Consider the following 19,559-nt stretch of genomic DNA (forward strand, 5'->3'; position numbering starts at 1 on the left):
GTTGAGGGTTCCTCCAGAATTAGTCACTGTGCTTCTGTATACTTCTCTGGCAATCTGGTTTCTCCTTTCTGCTTCTCACCATGTTCTTACACACCAACTCCTAAAAGACAGGTCCATAGACAAGTATTCAAACCACACTAACCAATTTACTTTTTCTTTTAATGATAATTAAATTCGTGCAAATTTATAGCATGCATTTTCTTCATCTCTGTTTCTTTTGCAGGTAGTAACCATGGCTATCTGGGCGCCAGTAGCAGAATGTCAAGAAGAGCACATTTATGTTCTGCTGCTACCAGTAGTTTATTAGACATTGATCCGTTAATCTTAATACATTTGTTGGACCTTAAGGACCGGAGTAGTATGGAAAATTTGTGGAGCTTACAGCCTCGCCCTCCTGCTTCACTTTTGCAGCCCACAGGTAAAATATTAATAGTAATTTCCCTTTTTTCTGTGATTCTACAAACAAACTCTTCATTTTAATCCAAGTGTCTTATTTAAGTGTTGGAACACAGTATGTTTCTGTAGCAAGTTGATTTTTCTTTTTTTTTTTTTTTTAATTTTTTTTTTTAACGTTTATTTATTTTTGACACAGAGAGAGACAGAGCATGAACGGGGGAGGGTCAGAGAGAGGGAGACACAGAATCTGAAACAGGCTCCAGGCTCTGAGCTGTCAGCACAGAGCCCGACGTGGGGCTTGAACTCACAGACCGCGAGATCATGACCTGAGCCGAAGTCGGCCACTTAACCGACTGAGCCACCCAGGCGCCCCTGATTTTTCATTATGTATTATAAAACATGACATTTAAAAAGAATAAATGAATTATCAGTTAAGTGAGATACAAAAAATATTATATTGTATGATCCCATTATATGAAATTCTGAAAAAGTAAAACTGGTGAAAAAAACACATCAGTGGTTGCAGAGGGGCCAGGAAGGGAGAAAGAAGGGATCAGCTTAAATAACAAATGAGAAAACCGGGGGGGGGGAGGGGTTAATAAAAATCACGGAGTGGTAATAATTATTTGACTATATATATTTGTGGAAACTTGCCAAAATTAGTAAATTTTATTGAATACAAATTAATCACAAATTACAGTCATTTTAAAAATCAATCATATCCTTGTTCAAGTAGCCGGATGTTTTCTTCTTTTAAAAAATGACATTTAGTGGCGCCTGGGTGGCTCAGTCGGTTAGGTGTCCAACTTCAGCGCAGATCATGATCTCACAGTTTGTTGGTTTGAGCCCCTTGTTGGGCTCTGTGCTGACAGCTCAGAGCCTGGAGTCTGCTTCACATTCTGTGTCCTGCTCTCTGTCTCCCTCTCTCTCTGCCTCTCTCTCAAAAATGAATAAACATTAAAAAATTTTTTAAAAAGGACATTAATATAAATCAGGTTAAGTTTTTGGTTGTTATTGTTCCATGATGTTTTTGCACAATAATGTCAAAATGTCTATTAGAATGTTTGTATATGATCTGGCATTTAGATTGTGTATGATTGACAGTTTGATTTATATGAAGTATTGTTGTCCTCTTTGTGAATGACTTAATAAGAGTTTTGCAGGACTCATTAATACCTTTTTTTTTTTTTTTAACGTTTATTTATTATTGAGAGACAGAGAGAGACAGAGCATGAGCATGGGAGGGGCAGAGAGAGGAGTAGACACAGAATCTGAAGCAGGTTCCAGGCTCTAAGCTGTTAGCACAGAGCCCACCTCAGGTCTTGAATCCACAAACTGCGAGATCATGACCTGAGCTGAAGTCAGATGTTTAACCAACTGAGCCACTCAGGTGCCCCATAATACCCTAACTTGTAAGTGGAACTGTGTCTGAATTGAATATAAAAAAGATGGTTTTGTGCTTTGATGTTCAGTAGCCTAAAAATGCATACCAACTAGCATCAGTGTTTTATTTGCCTCAAAACGTATACCAACTAGCATCAGTGTTTTATTTGCAGAGGTTATTTGTTAAAGAGAAGTTACATCTGTATTACTGTAATGTGATGTATACCCACACATATTAGATGTGTTGTCAAACCTGGAGGTTTTGAAACTCTCAGGCCTACTTATTTTGAACAGCTAAGGATTTACCTTTAAATGCCATGTTTTAAAAACCATTTTTGTTAGCTTTCTAAAATATACTCAGTATTTTCCTGCCTTTTTAAACAGTAGTAGTATACAAATCAAATATCAGTGATTTAGAACAGTGATTTTGATGCTTCTTTAAAACAACAGAACTCATTTTTCAAAGTGTGAGGCAGAGCTTTGATGTAGAAAACACCTAGAACTGCTCTAGTTGGAGGGTGAACTCAGAGACTGGATTATTTAGGCCTCTTTTTTTTTTTTTTTTTTTAAACGTGTATTCATTTTTGAGAGATGGGTGTGGGCAGAGAGAGAGGGAGACACAGAATCTGAAGCTCTGAGGTGTCAATACAGAACCCGACGCAGGGCTTGAACTCAGGACCATGAGATCATGACCTGAGCTGAAGTTGAATGCTTAACTGACTGAACCACCCAGGCACCCCTAGGCCTCTTTCTTTCTAAGGTATACTCTGGGAAGTCTGGATCCTCAATTTGAAAGATTGTCTCCAGTTATGTTATGAAATACTTGTCTTTTATCTGTGATCCAAGTACATTTTGTATTATACTTGCATTTTTATAAAACTTAATCACACTGTATATAATTTTACATTTTTTTCTGTGATATTTTATTGTAGAAAATTTGGAAAATACAGAAAATTGCAAAGAAAATAAAAATCACATATAGTTCTTGTGATCAAAGAAATAGCTTTAAAAAAAAAGAAAAGAAAACACCTTGACAAGGGTTTTGCTTAAATTACAGCCAGTGTTACTTGCAATGACCTAGTGGAACAGACAAGTTATGATTCTGCAGGTAGATGTAACTTTTTTGAAGGTAGGTAACTTTTTTGCAGGAAACTGCAGGTTACTGCAGGTAACTTTTTTGAAGGAAATTTTAGTACTAGGTTTAAAATACCTCTATCCTTTGGGACTCCTGGATGGCTCAGTTGGTTAAGCTTCCGACTCTTGATTATGACTAAGGTCATGATCTCATGGTTTGTGAGTTCAAGCCCGCATCGCGCTCCACACTGACAGTACCAGCCTGCTTGGGATTCTCTCTCTCTGTGTCTCTCTCTCTCTCTTCCTCCCTCCCTCCCTCCCTCCCTCTATCTGCCCCCCCCCCCATAAATACATACAATGATACATACATACATAAATAAATAAAATACCTCTATCCTTCAATGCTTATTTTCACTTCTAGGAGTATGTCTGAAATAGAAAACAGTCAGAGTTGTTTGAAAATATCCAACAATGTAGTTACGTCTGAAAAATTATAGCTTAACCGTGTGTATTTTATAGACAGGTAAAATCATGTTTTTGAAAAACATTCAACATCAATGGAAAAATGAATATACACTATTAACAGAATAAGATCTTCGTTATCCAAAAATAAGTTTTCTATGTAAAATTAATACTATAAATGAAATGATCTGAGTTTCCAATCCAGGTGATCAAAATGCTGATGATGAGGAAGGGGGAACAGTAGAGAGGAAGAGCAAATCTTTAAATATCTACATGCCAGTGGGTATCAAAATAGAGATGCCTATTAGATACCTAAAAATTAAGAAGCGGAATATAGGCAGTTATTTGCCTAGAGGTGATACTGGATAATTAAAACTAAATGAGTTAGGTTGTAGAAGAGGGAGTTTTAAGAAAATTTTAACAGGAAGAGGGCCTGGGATGATTATGGTGAACATCTGTTTTTACTAAGTGTGTGGAAGATGAACCAGATTAAAGAACCTTTGGAAAGGAAAGAAACCAAGAAAATAGAAGTCATAGAAACTAACTGAAGATAACCTATATGAGAGGATATGAAAAGCTAACATTGCAGATAGATCCAGCCTTCTTTTTAATTAAAATGCTTGTTTCGGTTTCCGTGTTTATTTTGTTTATTCAGTTATTTCTTTGTTTATTTTCTTCTCTTTTTTAAAAATTAATTAATTAATTTTTTAATTTACATCCAAGTTAGCATATAATGCAGCAAGGATTTCAGGAGTAGATTCCAGTGATTTATTCTTTCTTTCTTAATCTGTGTACCTTTCATTTTCTTTCTTTCTTTTTCTTTCTTTCTCTCTCTTTCTTTCCCCTTCCTTCCTTCCTTCCTTCCTTCCTTCCTTCCTTCCTTCCTTCATCTCACTGCATTAGCTAGGACTTCCAGTAAAGTGGTGAAAAGGAGTGGTGAAGGGGAACATCCTTACCTTGTTCCTGATTTTGGTGGGAAAGCTTTGAGGTTTCACCATTAAGTATGATGTTAGCTATAGGTTTTTCATAGCTATTCTTTATCAAATTGAGAACACTTTCCTCTATTCTGGTTTACTAGGAGTTTTGTTTCTTTAAAAAAATTTTTTTTTAATGTTTATTTTTGAGAGAGAGAGAGCGGGAGCGAGCACGAGTGGGGGAGGGGCAGAAAGAGGGGGAGACATAGAATCTGAAGCAGGCTCCAGGCTCTGAGATGTCAGGACAGAGCCCGATTCAGGGCTCGAACTCATGAACCGCGAGATCATGACCTGAGCTGAAGTCAGATGCTCACTGACTAAGCCACCCAGGCACCCGTTTGTTTTTTTATTTTTATTTTTTTATTTAAAAAAAAAAATTTTTTTTTTCAACTTTATTTATTTTTGGGACAGAGAGAGACAGAGCATGAACGGGGGAGGGGCAGAGAGACAGGGAGACACAGAATCGGAAACAGGCTCCAGGCTCCGAGCCATCAGCCCAGAGCCTGACGCGGGGCTCGAACTCACGGACCGTGAGATCGTGACCTGGCTGAAGTCGGACGCTTAACCGACTGCGCCACCCAGGCGCCCCCCCTGTTTGTTTTTTTAAAGTTTATTTATTTTTGAGAGAGACAGAGACATCGTGAGTGGGGGAGGGGCAGGGGGAATCCCAAGCAGGCTCCGTGCTGTCAGCACAGAGCCCAATGTGAAGCTTGAAGTCGAAACTGTGAGATGACCTGAGCCAAAACCAAGAGTTGGTTACTTAACTGACTGAGCCACCCAAGTGCCCAAAGAGTTGTTTTTTGTTTTTGTTTTTTTTTTTTAAATTCATCAATGGGTATTGGAATTTGTCAAATGCTTTTTCTGCATCTATTGATACGATGTGATGCTTTACATTATTTGATTTTCGAACGTCAAACCAGCATATCTGGGATAAATCCCACTTAATTGTGGTACATAATCCTTTTTATATACACTGTAAGATTTAATTTGCTAATGTTTTGTTGATGGTTTTTTTTTTTTGTCTCTATTCATGAAAGATACTGGTCTGTAGTTTTTCTTGTAATGTCTTTGATTTTGATATTAGAGTAATGCCTCGTAGATTGGGTTTGGAAGTATTCCCTCTTCCTTGGAAGTATTCCCTACTTATATTCTTGGAGATAATAGAAGGTGGATGTAGGCCTCTTCAGATTATCTATTTCTTCTTCGGTTTTTGGCAGATTGTCTTTCAAGGTATTGGTCCATTACATCTAAGTTATCAAAAATTTGTTGGCATAAAGTTGTCCATAGTATTCCTTTATTTTCCTTTCATTCTTTCAGTACATATTGAGTGAACCTATTATGTATCAGACTCGCTGCAGGTTCATGTTCTTAAAAACATCATACTGTACTGTAAAAGCATTTTAAGAGGTATCAATCAGGGTATGAATTACAGATAATATATTTGAACCAGATTTTATGGTACATGTAGTAGTGAGTAGAAATAGAAAGTCAAACAGGGTTATTCCATGGAAGGTGTTGCATGCCTAGTCTGAGGAATGATGCATAGTGGGCTTTGAGAAGCCAGTTGCAGTTTAGGAGTGGTTTGATTCAAGCTGCTTTTTAGAAGGCTGGCAATGCCCAGAAAACTATCAGAAATGGAAGCTTAATGAGGGTATTATTGTAGAAGTTTATTTCAGTGGTTCCTAGTATGAGAGGGCAAATTCATACATTTCTGGATATTTTCTCAGTCATCGTATACGCAAAAATACGTAGATCTGAGATCTTCAGAATCTTTTGACATTATAAAAGTTCTACTTAACTTCTAAGGAATACATCAATCTACTCTCTATATAATTAAGATTTTATTTGTAGCATGGCAATGGTAGTATGTGGAATCTTGTGAAGTTACAATTACAGGGCTTGGCAATTGAGTGGAATGTGCTAATGATTCTGAAAAAGCTTAGGTGAGCAGAATGGTGGTAGCATTGATTGATGCTGAAATCTGGAGGAGAAGCTTTAAAGAACTATCAATCTTGAAGGCCATAACTGAATGACATGAAAGAATGGTTACAGATGAGATTCTCAATTCTAATTAATCTTGTAACTTGGCACATTCAGGAAAGCTTCTTATTTTCAGCGCAGTAACTTTCTTTAAATTGTCAGGTTCCTGTGGTATAAGATCCCATTACACTTTCCTGTCTTGGCAGTTATCACATGGTACTGAAATAGATTATTTTTCATTTTTCCAGCTGGACTGAGAGCTTTGTGAGAGCAAAGACTGAGGGTTTGTCTTGTTCACTGTTGTATGTCCTGCCCAGCACAGTGCCTAGCATTTCAAACAATCTTGGTAGTTGTTTGATTATCAGCTGATGGAGGTTTGTTTAATTTTTTTTTTTTATATTTTCCCATTTGGGATTTTTACTTTTTTTTATTTATTTTTTTTATTTTTTTTTTAATTAAAAAAATTTTTTTTTCAACGTTTATTTATTTTTGGGACAGAGAGAGACAGAGCATGAACGGGGGAGGGGCAGAGAGAGAGGGAGACACAGAATCGGAAACAGGCTCCAGGCTCTGAGCCATCAGCCCAGAGCCTGACGCGGGGCTCGAACCCACGGACCGCGAGATCGTGACCTGGCTGAAGTCGGACGCTTAACCGACTGCGCCACCCAGGCGCCCCGGGATTTTTACTTTTTAAAGTTCTTGTCAGTTTCTAGTAATAATAAACTGGGCCATGTGGGTTAATACAGATTTTCATATTTAAGTCCATGTAGATGTGGGGTACTAGATTTTGTTTAGGAAAACATTTTGAAATATCTTGTGGAGCTCTTGGGTGGCTCAGTTGGGTAAGCTGATAATTGTCTGACTTTTGATTTTGACTCAGGTCATGATCTCACGGTTCTTGAGATCAAGCCCTAAGTCACGGGCTCTGTGCTGACAGTGTGGAGCCTTCTTGGGATTCTCTCTCTCTCTCCCCCTCTCTCTGCCCTTCCTCTGTGTGTTCTCTCTCTCTCTCTCTCTCTCTCTCTCTCTCTCTCTCTCTCTCAGGATCCTCTGTCCCCCTCTCTGCCCCTCCTTTGCTTGCTCTCTCAAAAATAAATAAATAAAAATTGTGAATATCTTGTGCCATAAGCTGTTCGGCCTGGAATACAAAGATCACTAAGATGTTATCTCTACCCTTTGGTTTTTCAGTCTGTATGTTTGTCTTTCTTACTATAATGTGTAAAGTGCTGTAGTAGAAGTATACTCTTAAGTATTATACAAAATTGGGTCAGAATTGATTTGGAAGAAGTGAGGCAATTGGTGGTTTAGGTGCCTAAAGAAGTAGACATTTCAGATTTCATCTGATGGGCTTGAGTTAACAGAGGGAGCACTGGAAATAGGACATGTGAAAAGCATAAGGGGATATAGCATTGCCTATGTATTACAGAGTTGCAGGTAATACCAAAACATTGGAATATGTTTGGGGTAGAGGTAGAAGATAAAACCACTGAGAGGTAGGGTAGAATCAGATAATGGGCCTTGTGTTCCACGCTGGTGCTTTCGTGAATGATTGTCAGCAGGAAAGCAATAGAAAATAATAACTGATTTGGGTTTTAGAAAACATTTCTGACATCCTGGTGGAAAGGGGTTGGATGGAGGATTACACCACAGAGTGCTTTCACAAACATTGTGTCTTCTGAGCCTCATGACAGCCCTGTTATGTGTATATTACTGTCTTCATTTTACAAGTAAATAATGGACTCAGAAATTGGTGGACTTAGAGAAAGTTACAGCAACTAAATGGTAGATTTGAGACTAAATCCTAGATTTCTAAAATCTGTCCTTACTTAGCTCATTTATAAAATGGAGATAATAATAGTATTTAGTTACCTCAGAGGATTGATATGAGAGGATTAAATGACTTAATTTCCTTAAAATATCTGACATTCAGTAAGCTCTTTATGGATGTTTCTTAAATAAACAAAGACAGTAAAATCTCCCTATCAAGATAGAAAATCTTTTTCAGAAGCACTTCCACCCCAGACTTTTGGCTGGCTGAGTGATGTACCCACCCTAAACACTGTCAGAAGAATGAACCAGTTCTAGACTCTCGTATGTCCTGGGGCCAAAGGAGGGATCTAACCTCCCTGAGCACATTGCTGCCTACTGCCTGATACCTGAACACAATCTGAGTCCTTTCTGCAAGGTAGAAGTGGGGGATTGGCTGTCGAACACATTACAGTGTTTACTTTCTACAGCACTTCATCTTCTATACTAGAAGGCAGGCTGTTTCAGCTGTCATTCCTGCTAATAAAGGACTTCTTCTTTTCTATTTAGTGGCTATTGGTCCCCCATTTTTGTTTTTTTAGGTGGGGGGTAAGGCTTGGTTTCTTTTTGCTTTGAGTCTGTCATAACATCCTTTGATTTTCAAAATATTGATATCTTTTTCCTTTCTGCAGTAGAAAGTCTGTAGTTTCCTTACTTATACCTCTATTTTAATATTTGAGGAGTGGGATGGGTGAAAAACAACTACTTTCTCTGGGAAGAGAGAAAACATTGTTACTTTAGAAGCTGCAAAGACTGATGGGGAAGTATTTTATGTTGTTCTATGGCACTTAATAGCTGTAACTACACTGGAAACCTTCTTAGACTTAGATGGAATATATATTTTTTATATACTATGTATAGCAGATTTGACTACTTAATTTGGATTCTAGGTTTTTGGGTTCTTTTTTTTTTTTTTTCATTTTTGTCAGTTATGAAGATGATAAAAGCTCAGCATAGGAAATTTGAGAAAAATGGAGAAGTATAAAGAAGAAAGCACAGGCAGGCAATAAGGCAGCTTTTTTAAACTTTTAGAATTAGGTAACTATTCTGATTTGAGTGATTATATTGTGATCCAGACTCTAACTTTGAAGGTATGGATAAAATTAGGATACTTGGATCTATCTTTATTTTCATTAATGGAATTTAATGCATGCTTTTAATTGTTGATTCCACCAAAGCACCTTAGCTTTTTACACCTCAAGTTTGCATATATTGACTGTATGATAGAACGATTTAATAGAAGTCTCTATTAACATGACTTACAACTTTCTGTCTAAAGCATCATATTCTCGAAAAGATAAAGACCAAAGGAAGCAGCAGGCAATGTGGCGAGTTCCCTCTGATTTAAAGATGCTAAAAAGACTCAAAACTCAAATGGCTGAAGTTCGATGTATGAAAACTGATGTAAAGAATACACTTTCAGAAATCAAAGGCAGCAATGCTGCTTCCGGAGACATGCAGGCAAGCCTTTTTTCTGCTGACCAGGCAGCTCTGGCTGCATGTGGAACCGAAAACTCTGGCAGATTACAGGATTTGGGAATGGAGCTCTTGGCAAAGTCATCAATTGCTGGTTGTTACATACGAAACTGTAAGTGGAAAAGATCCTATTAGTGTCATTTCTCTGTGTGTCATTTGGGAAGCTAGAGGATGGGTTATTTTTAGAATAATAATATTTAAACACCTCTCTTATAATGACTTAAGACTACAAATACATATAGCCTTTTTTCCCATTCAGAACTGACTGTAGATTTTCTATATAGAGCTAATATTTCTTTTTTTTTTTAATGTTCATTTATTTTTGACAGAGAGACAGAGCATGAGCGGGGGAGGGGCAGAGAGAGAGGGAGACACAGAATCAGAAGCAGGCTCCAGGCTCTGAGCTGTCAGCACAGAGCCCGACGCGGGGCTCGAACTCACAAACTGTGAGATCGTGACCTGAGCTGAAGTCAGACGCTCAACCAACTGAGCCACCCAGGTGCCCCAAGAGCTAATATTTCTTGATTGAATATTCTGTGCTGGACAGCAAACAAGACAGAATACTTAACCTCTTGGATCTTACATTCATAAATTCATGTGGTGGAAATTGGACATTAAAACGTGTAGACAAGTAAAGATAATTTCAGTTAGTAAAAAGTGCTGTGAAGGAAACAGGAATGGGATAGGAAGATGAGGAGTGTGCTGCTTAGGTTAGGGAAGTAAGGGAAAGTCTCTGAGGAGGCAGCTTTTGAACTGAGACCTAAAGGTTGAGAAGGTGGCAGCCATGCAAAGATCTGTGGGAAGCATTTTTCAGGGTAAACAGAACAGAAGATGCGGATTCACTGATACAGGATTTGCTCCGCATATTTGAATACTTGAAGGAAGACCAGTATGGTTGAATATGATAAACAAAGCAGAAGGGAGAATACTAGGGGATAAGTCAGAGAGGTAGGCAGGATCTAGATCAGATAGGGCCTTGTAAGACCTAGATAGGAGTTTTATTCTGATTTTAGAAGCAAGTCTCTAGAGAATGAAAATCCAGGTGGTGGGGAGATGGCAGTGGCATTTATGATCTGATTTACCTTTTACAAAGATTACTTTGCTTGTTGTATGGAGAAAGGTCTAAAAGGGGTTGAGAGTGTATATGAAATATGGTGACCTATTCTGGAGTTACTGCAGTGGAGAAGTGGACTTGCTCATTTTCTAGCAGCCCTTCTTGACTGGGGTTCCTATCTTTCTTAATTCTCCGAAGGGTGGTACATAACTATTACTATTCTAGATACATAGGAGAGAAATTAGTTCATTACATACAATGGATATTTTAGACCAAGAAGACTCTGTTCTCCACTCACAACCCTGGTGTGGAAAGGCTGGATAGTTTGTAGGGAAAGAAAAAAAACTAAGAATGATATTTAAGTTTTTGTCCTAAGCAACTTAGTGACTGATGCTATCATTAATTTAGGAAATAAGGAAAAAGCTGATGTAGGAGTTGGGGGAGGTGGTGGCAGGAAATTTGGAATTCTTGTTTAAACATTCTAGGTTTAATGGGGTACCTGGGTGGCTCAGTTGGTTAAGTGCCTGACTCTTGATTTTGGCTCAGGTCTTGATCTCATAGTGATAATATCAAGCCACACAATGGACTCCACTCTGGACATGGAGTCTGCTTGGGGTTTTCTCTCTCTTTCTCCCTCTCTCTCTACACCTCTCCCCTACTCACTCTCTCCCACCTACCTCCCACACGTACTCTGTCTCTCTCTCAAAAAAACCCCAAAAAACAAAACTAAACTTGTTAGGATTGAGATGTCTATTAGTTATCCTAGTATAATGTCTTGTAGGTAGATGGATGGTAAATAAGTATGAAGCTTATGAGGTCAAAGCTGGATATAAACAGTTAGGCGTCAACAGTGGCAGATATTGTTTAAAGTCAGGGAGTGAATTAGATCAAGTATGGAAGGAGTTTAAATGGCAAAGAGAAATTTTGGCTCTGGGGCACTTTAACATTTAAAGACATGGTAATGAAGGGTGTCCAATAAAGGAAATTGAGAAGCAAAAGAAGTGGGAGTGGTTATACCATTGAGAGGTGTCAAGTTGAAGTGTGGGTGGCCCTTTTAAGAACCATTCCCATTGAGGAGTGTAGCAGGGTAGATCCAGTGAGAAACTGAAGCATTATTGCACAGCTCCTTCAAGAAGTTGCATAATGAATCAGGTTGTATCTGGAAGGGGTGTGAAGTCAAGAAAGAGTTTTCTGTTATCTGTCTGTGTTTTCACTTTCTAAGCCTATATGCTTTTTTTTTATACCTGTTTCTTTTTTACTGTGGTAAAATGTACATAACACAAAATTTACCATTTTAGCTATTTTTAAGTGTATAGTTCAGTAGCATTAAGTCCTTTCATACTGTTGTACAACCATCACCACTGTCCATTCACAGAACTTTTTTCATCTAGTAAAATTGAAACTTTGTACCAATTAAATAATAACTCCCCATTTCCATCACCCACCCAACCCCTAGCAACCACCATTCCACTTTCTGTTTCTATGAACTTGACTATTTTAGATATCTCATATAAGTGGAACTCATACAGTATTTGTCTTTTTGTGTCTGGCTTATTTCACTTTCACGTAATGTCTTCAGGGTTCATCAATATTATATCATGTGTCAGAATGTCATTCCTTTTTAAGCCTGGAAAAAATATTTGATTGTATATATATATATACCACATTTCATTTATCCATTCATCCTCTGATGGACAGGGGTTGACACCTACTTTTTGGCTGTTTCAAATAATGCAACTCTGAGGATGGGTGTTCATCTCTTCAAGACCCTGCTTTCTATTTTTCTGGACATATATACCCAAAAGTAGAATTGCTGGATCATATGGTAATTTGCTTTTTAATTTTTTGAGGAACTGCCATAGTGTTTTCCATAGAGGTTGCACCATTTTACATTCCTACCTAATAAATAGTGCACAAGCATTCTAGTTTGTTCACATCTTCCCCATCATTTACTGTTTTCTGTTTTTTGTTTTGTTTTTGATAATAGCCATGTTAATGGGTGTGAAATGGTATCTTGTTGTCTTACTGTGCTTTTGATTCACATTTATTAATGATGTTGAACATTTTTAAAAGTGTTTATTAGCCATTTATATATTTTTTCATTTCATTAAAGAAATGTCTGTTCAGATCCTTTGCCCATTTTTGAAATGAGTTTTTGTTTTGGGGGGGGGTGTTGTTTTTTTAAAGATTTTATTTTTTTTTTTAAAAAAAATTTTTTTTTTTTTCAACGTTTATTTATTTTTGGGACAGAGAGAGACAGAGCATGAACGGGTGAGGGGCAGAGAGAGAGGGAGACACAGAATCGGAAACAGGCTCCAGGCTCCGAGCCATCAGCCCAGAGTCTGATGCGGGGCTCGAACTCACAGACTGCGAGATCGTGACCTGGCTGAAGTCGGACGCTTAACCGACTGCGCCACCCAGGCGCCCCTAAAGATTTTATTTTTAAGTAATCTCTATACCTAATGTGGGGCTCAAACTTAAAACCTGAGATCAAGAGTTGCATGCTTTACCAGCTGAGCCAGCCAGGCACCCTGGGTTGGCTTTTTAGTTTTGAGTTTCAAGAGTTTTCCGTATTCTGGATATTAATCTCTGATCCCATAATATAATTTGCAAATATTTTTTCCTAAACTGTGGGTTCCCTTTTCACTTTGTTGATGGTATCCTTTGACAGTAAAAGTTTTTAATTTTGCTCAAGTCCAATTTATCTTTTTCTTTCTCTTTTGTTGCCTGTGCTTTTGGTGTCATATTTCAAAAAAGCATTGCAGAAAAGAAAAAAGCATTGCTGAACCTGATGTTAAGCTTTCCCCTATGTTTTCTTGTAAGAGTTTTATAGTTTTAGATCTTACATTTATAAGTGTCTTTGATCTATTGTTAATTAATTTTGTATATGGTATCAGGTAAGAGTCCAAATGTATCAGCTTTCCTAGCACCATTTGCTGAAAAGATTTTCATCTCATCACTGAATGATGTTGATACCCTTGTTGAAAATCATTAGAGGGGCACTGGCTGGCTCAGTCAATAAAGCATGTGATTCTTTTTTTTTTTTTTTTAATGTTTATTTATTTTTGAGAGAGAGACAGTGTGAGCGGGAGAAGGGCAAAGAGAGAGAGATAGAGACACAGAATCTGAAGCAGGCTCCAGACTCTGAGCTGTCAACACAGAGCCTGAAGCGGGGCTCGAACCCATGAACCATGAGATCATGACCTAAGCTGAAGTCGGATGCTCAACCGGCTGAGCCACCTAGTCCCCCCCCCCCCTTTCTGTTTTTTTATTTAAAAAAAATTTTTTTATGTTTATTTTTGAGAGAGAGAGAGAGAGAGAGAGAGCGAGCGAGCATGAGTGGGGAGGAGCAGAGAGAGAGGGAGACACAGAATCCAAAGCAGGCTCCAGGCTCTGAGCGGTCAGCACAGAGCCCGACATAGGGCTCAAACTCACAAACTGGGAGATTATGACATGAGCCAAAGTTGGATGCTTAGCCAACTGAGCCACCCAGGTGCCCCAGTAGAGCATGTGATTCTTGATCTCAGGTTTTAAGTTTGAGCCCCACATTGGGTGCAGAGATTACATTTAAAAAAAAGAAAGACAAAATCATTTGACCATATATGTGAGCATTTATTTCTGGGCTATGTGTGTGTTTATTAAAATGGGGTATATTAATGCTAGATACTGATGGCAGTAATCCAGTAGAGATGAGTAGGAGAGAGGATGATTGCCAAATGCATAGAATTCTCCTAAAATAATCATGACAGTTCAATAGAAAAAGGATTGTAAAAGGGGGCATCTGGGTGGCTCAGTTGGTTAAGCATCTAGCTTCAGTTCAGGTCATGATCTCACAGTTTGTGGGTTTGAGCCCCACATTGGGCTCTGTGCTGACAGCTTGGAGCCTAGAGGCTGTGTCTCCCTCTCTCTCTGCCCCTCCCCTGCAGTCTCAGTCTCTCTCAAAAAATAAATAAAACATTAAAAAACTAAAAAAAAATATCTTGAAAAATGAGTAAAAGTTATGATTAGGCTGTTAACATAAGAAAAAATACAAATGGACACTATACATCTCAACGGATACTCAGTCTCATCTAGTTGTCGAGGAAATGACAATCTAAAACCAACAGAAGAAATAATGCTTTTTGGATAGAGTTTTGCAAAAAGTTTTTGTTATATTTTTGCAAATACTTCCCTCCTGTTGTCACTGTTTTGTCTTTTTCTGCTAAACAAAAGTTTTACATTTTTAATTTTAGGTCTATTAATAGTATTTATGGGTTTGGGGCTTAATGTTTTTATTTGGAAGGCCGTTTCAACTCCAGGTTTATAAAAATGACCCTTGTTTTCTTATGGTGTTTTTTTTTTTTAACTTTTCAATGTTTGTATCATTATAACAAATATAATTTGTTTTTCATGATGATGTGTGAGGTAAGTTCATTGATTCCCCCCCAAAAAAACCATGTTTTTTGAAGAATCTAGTTCATCCAATAATATTTAGTGCATCCTTTATTAACAGACCCAAATTCCCATATTTGCATGATTCTGTTTTTAAATTCATTCATAGGGGTTGAGTCATATGAAATTGCCAACATGCAACTGTTTTTGACCTGCAAGAACAGCAGTTTGATATTGTTCAACTGAATATTTGTTGTGTTATTAACTACTGTAGTTTCACAGTTTGTAGTACAGTAATTATTTGCCTTCATTTTGGTTTTGTTTTCAAAATATTCTTGATGGTTCTTGCACATTTACTCTTCCAGAAAAAGATTTTGACTGAAATTGCATTATTTCGTGCATTTAATAACACTTAATTTGGAAAATTGACATCTTTTCAGTTTTAAAACATTAACATCTGGGAATGTGGTATTTCTCCTATTTATTTTGGTCATTTCATAGTTTTAGTTTTCTTCGTGTAAGTTCTGTATCTGTCTTGTTATATTTATTTCCAGATAGGTTATAACTTAGGTTGCTATTGGGAATGGGATCTCTTTCCCCTCCATAATCTTTTCTAATTATTTGTCATAGTAGGAGGACTATTGTTTTTACATGTTTGTCTTGTATTTAGCCCACTTAGTGAAAATTTTAAAGCCGTAAGGTTTGCAGTCAATTATCTAGAATTTTTAAGTAGATGATTGTATTATCAGCAAATAATCAGTTTATTCCTTTATTGCTTATTTACTTTTCATTTTGTACCATCTAGGTAGGCTAGGACCTCAACTATGTTAACTAATAGCAGTAGTAGAAATTTTTATTATGTTTTGAATTCTGTTTAGAAATTCCTTTCATTTTTTACTCAAGTACAAACTTTGCTATTTGTTTTAATAAGTAGTTTTTACTAAATTAAAAGACATCCTTCAGGGTTGTCTGGATGGCTCAGTTGGTTGAACACCCAGCTCTTGACTGCGGCCCAGGCCATAAGCTCACGGGTTCATGGGATCAGGCCTGCATCAGGCTCTGCACTGACTTGCTTGGGATTCTGTCTCCCCACTTCTCTCTGCTCCTCCCTTGCTTGTGCTCACTCCCTCTCTCTCAAAATAAATAAACTTTTTTTTTTTTTTTTTAAAGATACATCTGGGCACCTAGATGGGTCAGTCAGTTTAGCTTCTGACTTCGGCTCAGGTCATGATCTCATGGTGCATGAGTTTGAGCCCTGTGTTGGGCTTTGTGCTGACAACTCAGAGCCTGGAGCCTGCTTCAGATTCTGTGTCTCCCTTTCTCTGCCCCTCCCCTGCTCACATTCTGTCTCTCTCTCTCTCAAAAATAAATAAGCATTAAAAAAATTTTTGTAAATGATACATCCTTCTATTGTTAATAATTACTATGTACAGTAAGTACCACTGTTTACTATGTGCCGGATATCATTCATAAGTCACATCCCAACAGCAACTCTGAGGCAAGTTGTTTTTATCCTCAATTTACAGATAGATAAACAGAGGCACAGGGCATTAAACAGTATTGTCAGAATTTCAGTGGTAATTGGCAGAGCAAAGAGCTTAAACCTCAGAGACTATGACTTTGACCATTATACCAAACTACCCCTTTTTCTCCTTACTAAGAGGTTGTTTTTTGTTTATGAAGAAGTTGTATAGAATTATGCTTTTTTGGGCATCTGGCAAAATGATCATACTGTTTTTCCCATTACTTTGTTAACTTAGAGAATTACATTCTGTATCTAATGTTGACCATTCTTGAAATAGTAGATGAATCCTACTAGGTTTTGGTTATTTGTAATTGTTCTTAATATACTGAATATCAGTATTCAGTTCACTAATATTTTACTTAGGATTCTTGACTATGGTAGCCATAAGTAAAATCGAGTTGTATTTTTGTTACATTATCCTTAACCAATTTGAATTCCAGTTTTATGCCACTGAAGAAATTCAGAAGCTTTTGTCCTTTTCTGTTCTGTGAAATTGTTAAAATAACATCTTATCTGCTCCTTAAAAGTTTAATGAAACTCATTCATAAAACCATTTAGTAGTTCTTTCAGGGAAACAACTTTAAGAGCCTTTTTAATTTCTCTGTATTTATTGGTCTCATATTTCTCCTTCTTAATCCAGTTTCCATAATTAATTTTCCTAGAAAATTACTCATTTTATTAAATACTTAAATTTGTTGGTATATTTCACTTATTCTGATCTCTTAAATTGTAAAGAGTTCTCTGAATACAGGGTGTTAACTTTTTCACTTATATGTGTTTCCTTATTTTGTCCTTTGATTTGACTTGCTAGAGATTTGCCCATTTTATTTGTCTCTTCAAAGCCCTAGTTCTGGGGTTCCTGTGTGGCTTAGTCAGTTAAGCATCTGACTCTTGATCTTGGCTCAGGACATGATCTCACGGTTGAGTTTGAGCCCTGAGCCCTGCTTTGGGCTCCACACTGGGAGTGGAGCCTGCTTAAGATTCTCTCTCCCTCTCAGAAAAGACAAAACAAAACAAAAAAGACCAAAAGCAACAAAGACTAGAAAGGACCAGAGAACACACCAAAAACTCCCAACTCTACAGGCAACACAATGGCAATAAATTTGTATCTTTCAGTACTCACTCTATATGTCAATGGACTAAACGTTCCAATCAAAAGACATAGGGTGTCAGAATGGATAAGAAGACAAGATCCACCTGTATGCTGTTTACAAGAGACCCATTTTAGACCTAAAGACATCTTCAGATTGAAAGTAAGGGGACAGAGAACCATCTATCATGCTAATGGTTGTCAAAAGAAAGCTGGAGTAGCCATACTTGTATCAGATGATCTAGATTTTAAAATTAAGACTGTGACAAGAGATAAAGAAGGGCATTATATCATAATTAAGGGGTCTATACACTAAGAAGATCTAACAGTTTTAAACATTTATGCCTCCAAGGTGGGAGCACCCAAATATATAAATCAATTAATCACAAACATAAAGAAACTCATTGATAATAATACCATCATAGTAGGGGACTTCAACACCCCACTTACAGCAGCGGACAGATCATCTAAGCAGAAAATCAACAAGGAAACAATGGTTTTGAATGACACACTGGACTGGATGGACTTAACAGATATGTTCGGAATATTTCATTCTAAAGCAGCAGAATACACATTCTTCTCGAGTGCACATGGAACATTCTCCAGAATAGATCGCATATTGGGACACAAATCAGCCCTCAGTAAGTACAAAAAAATCAAGATCATACTGTTCAGATCACAACACTGTGAAACTCAAAATCAGCTATAAGAAAAAAATTGGAAAGAGAATACTTAGAGATTAACGAACCTCCTACTAAAGAATGAATGGGTTAACCAAGAAGTTAAAGAGGAGATTAAAAAGTATATGGAAGCCAATGAAAATGATAACACCATAGCCCAAAACCTCTGGGATGCAATAAAGGTAGTCATAAGAGGGAAGTATATAGCAATCCAGGCCTTCCTAAAGAAGGGAGAAAGGTCTCAGATACATAACCTAACCTAACACCTTAAAGAGCTGCAAAAAGAATAGCAAGTAAAACCCTAAAACAGCAAAAGACAGGAAATAATACAGATTACAGCAGAAATCAATGCTTTTGAAATTAAAAACAAACAAACAAACAAAAAACCAGATCAATGAAACCAGGAGCTGATTCTTTGAAAGAATTAACAAAATTGATAAACCCTTAGCCAGTTTGATCAAAAAGAAAAGGGAAAGGACCCAAATAAATAAAATCAAGAATGAAAGAGAAGAGATCACAGCTAGCACTGCAGAAATACAAACAATAAGAATATAATGAACAATTACATGCCAATAAATTAGGCAGTCTGGATGAAATGGACAAATTCCTAGAAACATATGAAGTACCAAAACTGAAACAGAAAGAAATAGAAAATTTGAACAGACCCATAACCAGTAAAGAAATTGAATTAGTAATCAAAACTCTTCCAGAAAATAAGAGTCCAGGGCCGGATGGCTTTCCAGGGGAATTCTACCAAATATTTAAAGAAGAGTTATACCTATCCTGTTGAAGCTGTTCCAAAAAATAGAAATGGGAGGAAAACTTGCAAACTCATTCTATAAGGCCAACATTATGTTGATTCCAAAACCAGACCCCACTAAAAAGAACTACAGAAGAACTACAGACCCAATTTCTCTGATGAACATGGATGCAAAATCCTCAACAAGATAGTAGCCAACTGGATCCAACTGTACATTAAAAGAATTATTCACCACAGTCAAGTGGGATTTATACCTGGGGTGTAGGGCTGGTTCAGTATCCGCAAAACAATCAATGTGATACATTACATAAATAAAAGAAAGAATAAGAACCACATGATCCTCTCAATAGATGCAGAGAAGGCATTTGACAAAATACAGTATCCTTTCTTGATAAAAACCTCCAAGAAAGTACAGATAAAAGGGTCATACTTCAAGATCATAAAAGCCATATATGAAACACCCACTGCTAATATCATCCTCAATGGGGAAAAACTGAGACTTTCCCCCTATGGCCAGGAACACGACAA

At 37.3% G+C, this 19,559-nt stretch overlaps 1 protein-coding gene across 8 annotated transcripts in view; it reads left to right on the top strand.

Annotated features, from left to right (window-relative positions):
- TRIM37 (tripartite motif containing 37) overlaps positions 1-19,559 on the top strand; it is a 148,295-nt gene that overhangs the window by 92,519 nt on the left and 36,217 nt on the right. For 6 of the 8 annotated variants that reach the window (XM_043583913.1, XM_043583917.1, XM_043583916.1 and 3 more), the window contains 2 exons: positions 224-418; positions 9,355-9,663. In XM_043583913.1, coding sequence (XP_043439848.1) covers positions 224-418; positions 9,355-9,663 — 504 coding nt within the window. The remainder of the gene's footprint in view (positions 1-223; positions 419-9,354; positions 9,664-19,559) is intronic. The other 2 variants (XM_043583919.1, XM_043583918.1) reach the window with 1 other exon arrangement.

This window comes from Prionailurus bengalensis, chromosome E1 (assembly GCF_016509475.1).
Source record: "Prionailurus bengalensis isolate Pbe53 chromosome E1, Fcat_Pben_1.1_paternal_pri, whole genome shotgun sequence".
Classification (NCBI taxonomy): Eukaryota; Metazoa; Chordata; class Mammalia; order Carnivora; family Felidae; genus Prionailurus; species Prionailurus bengalensis.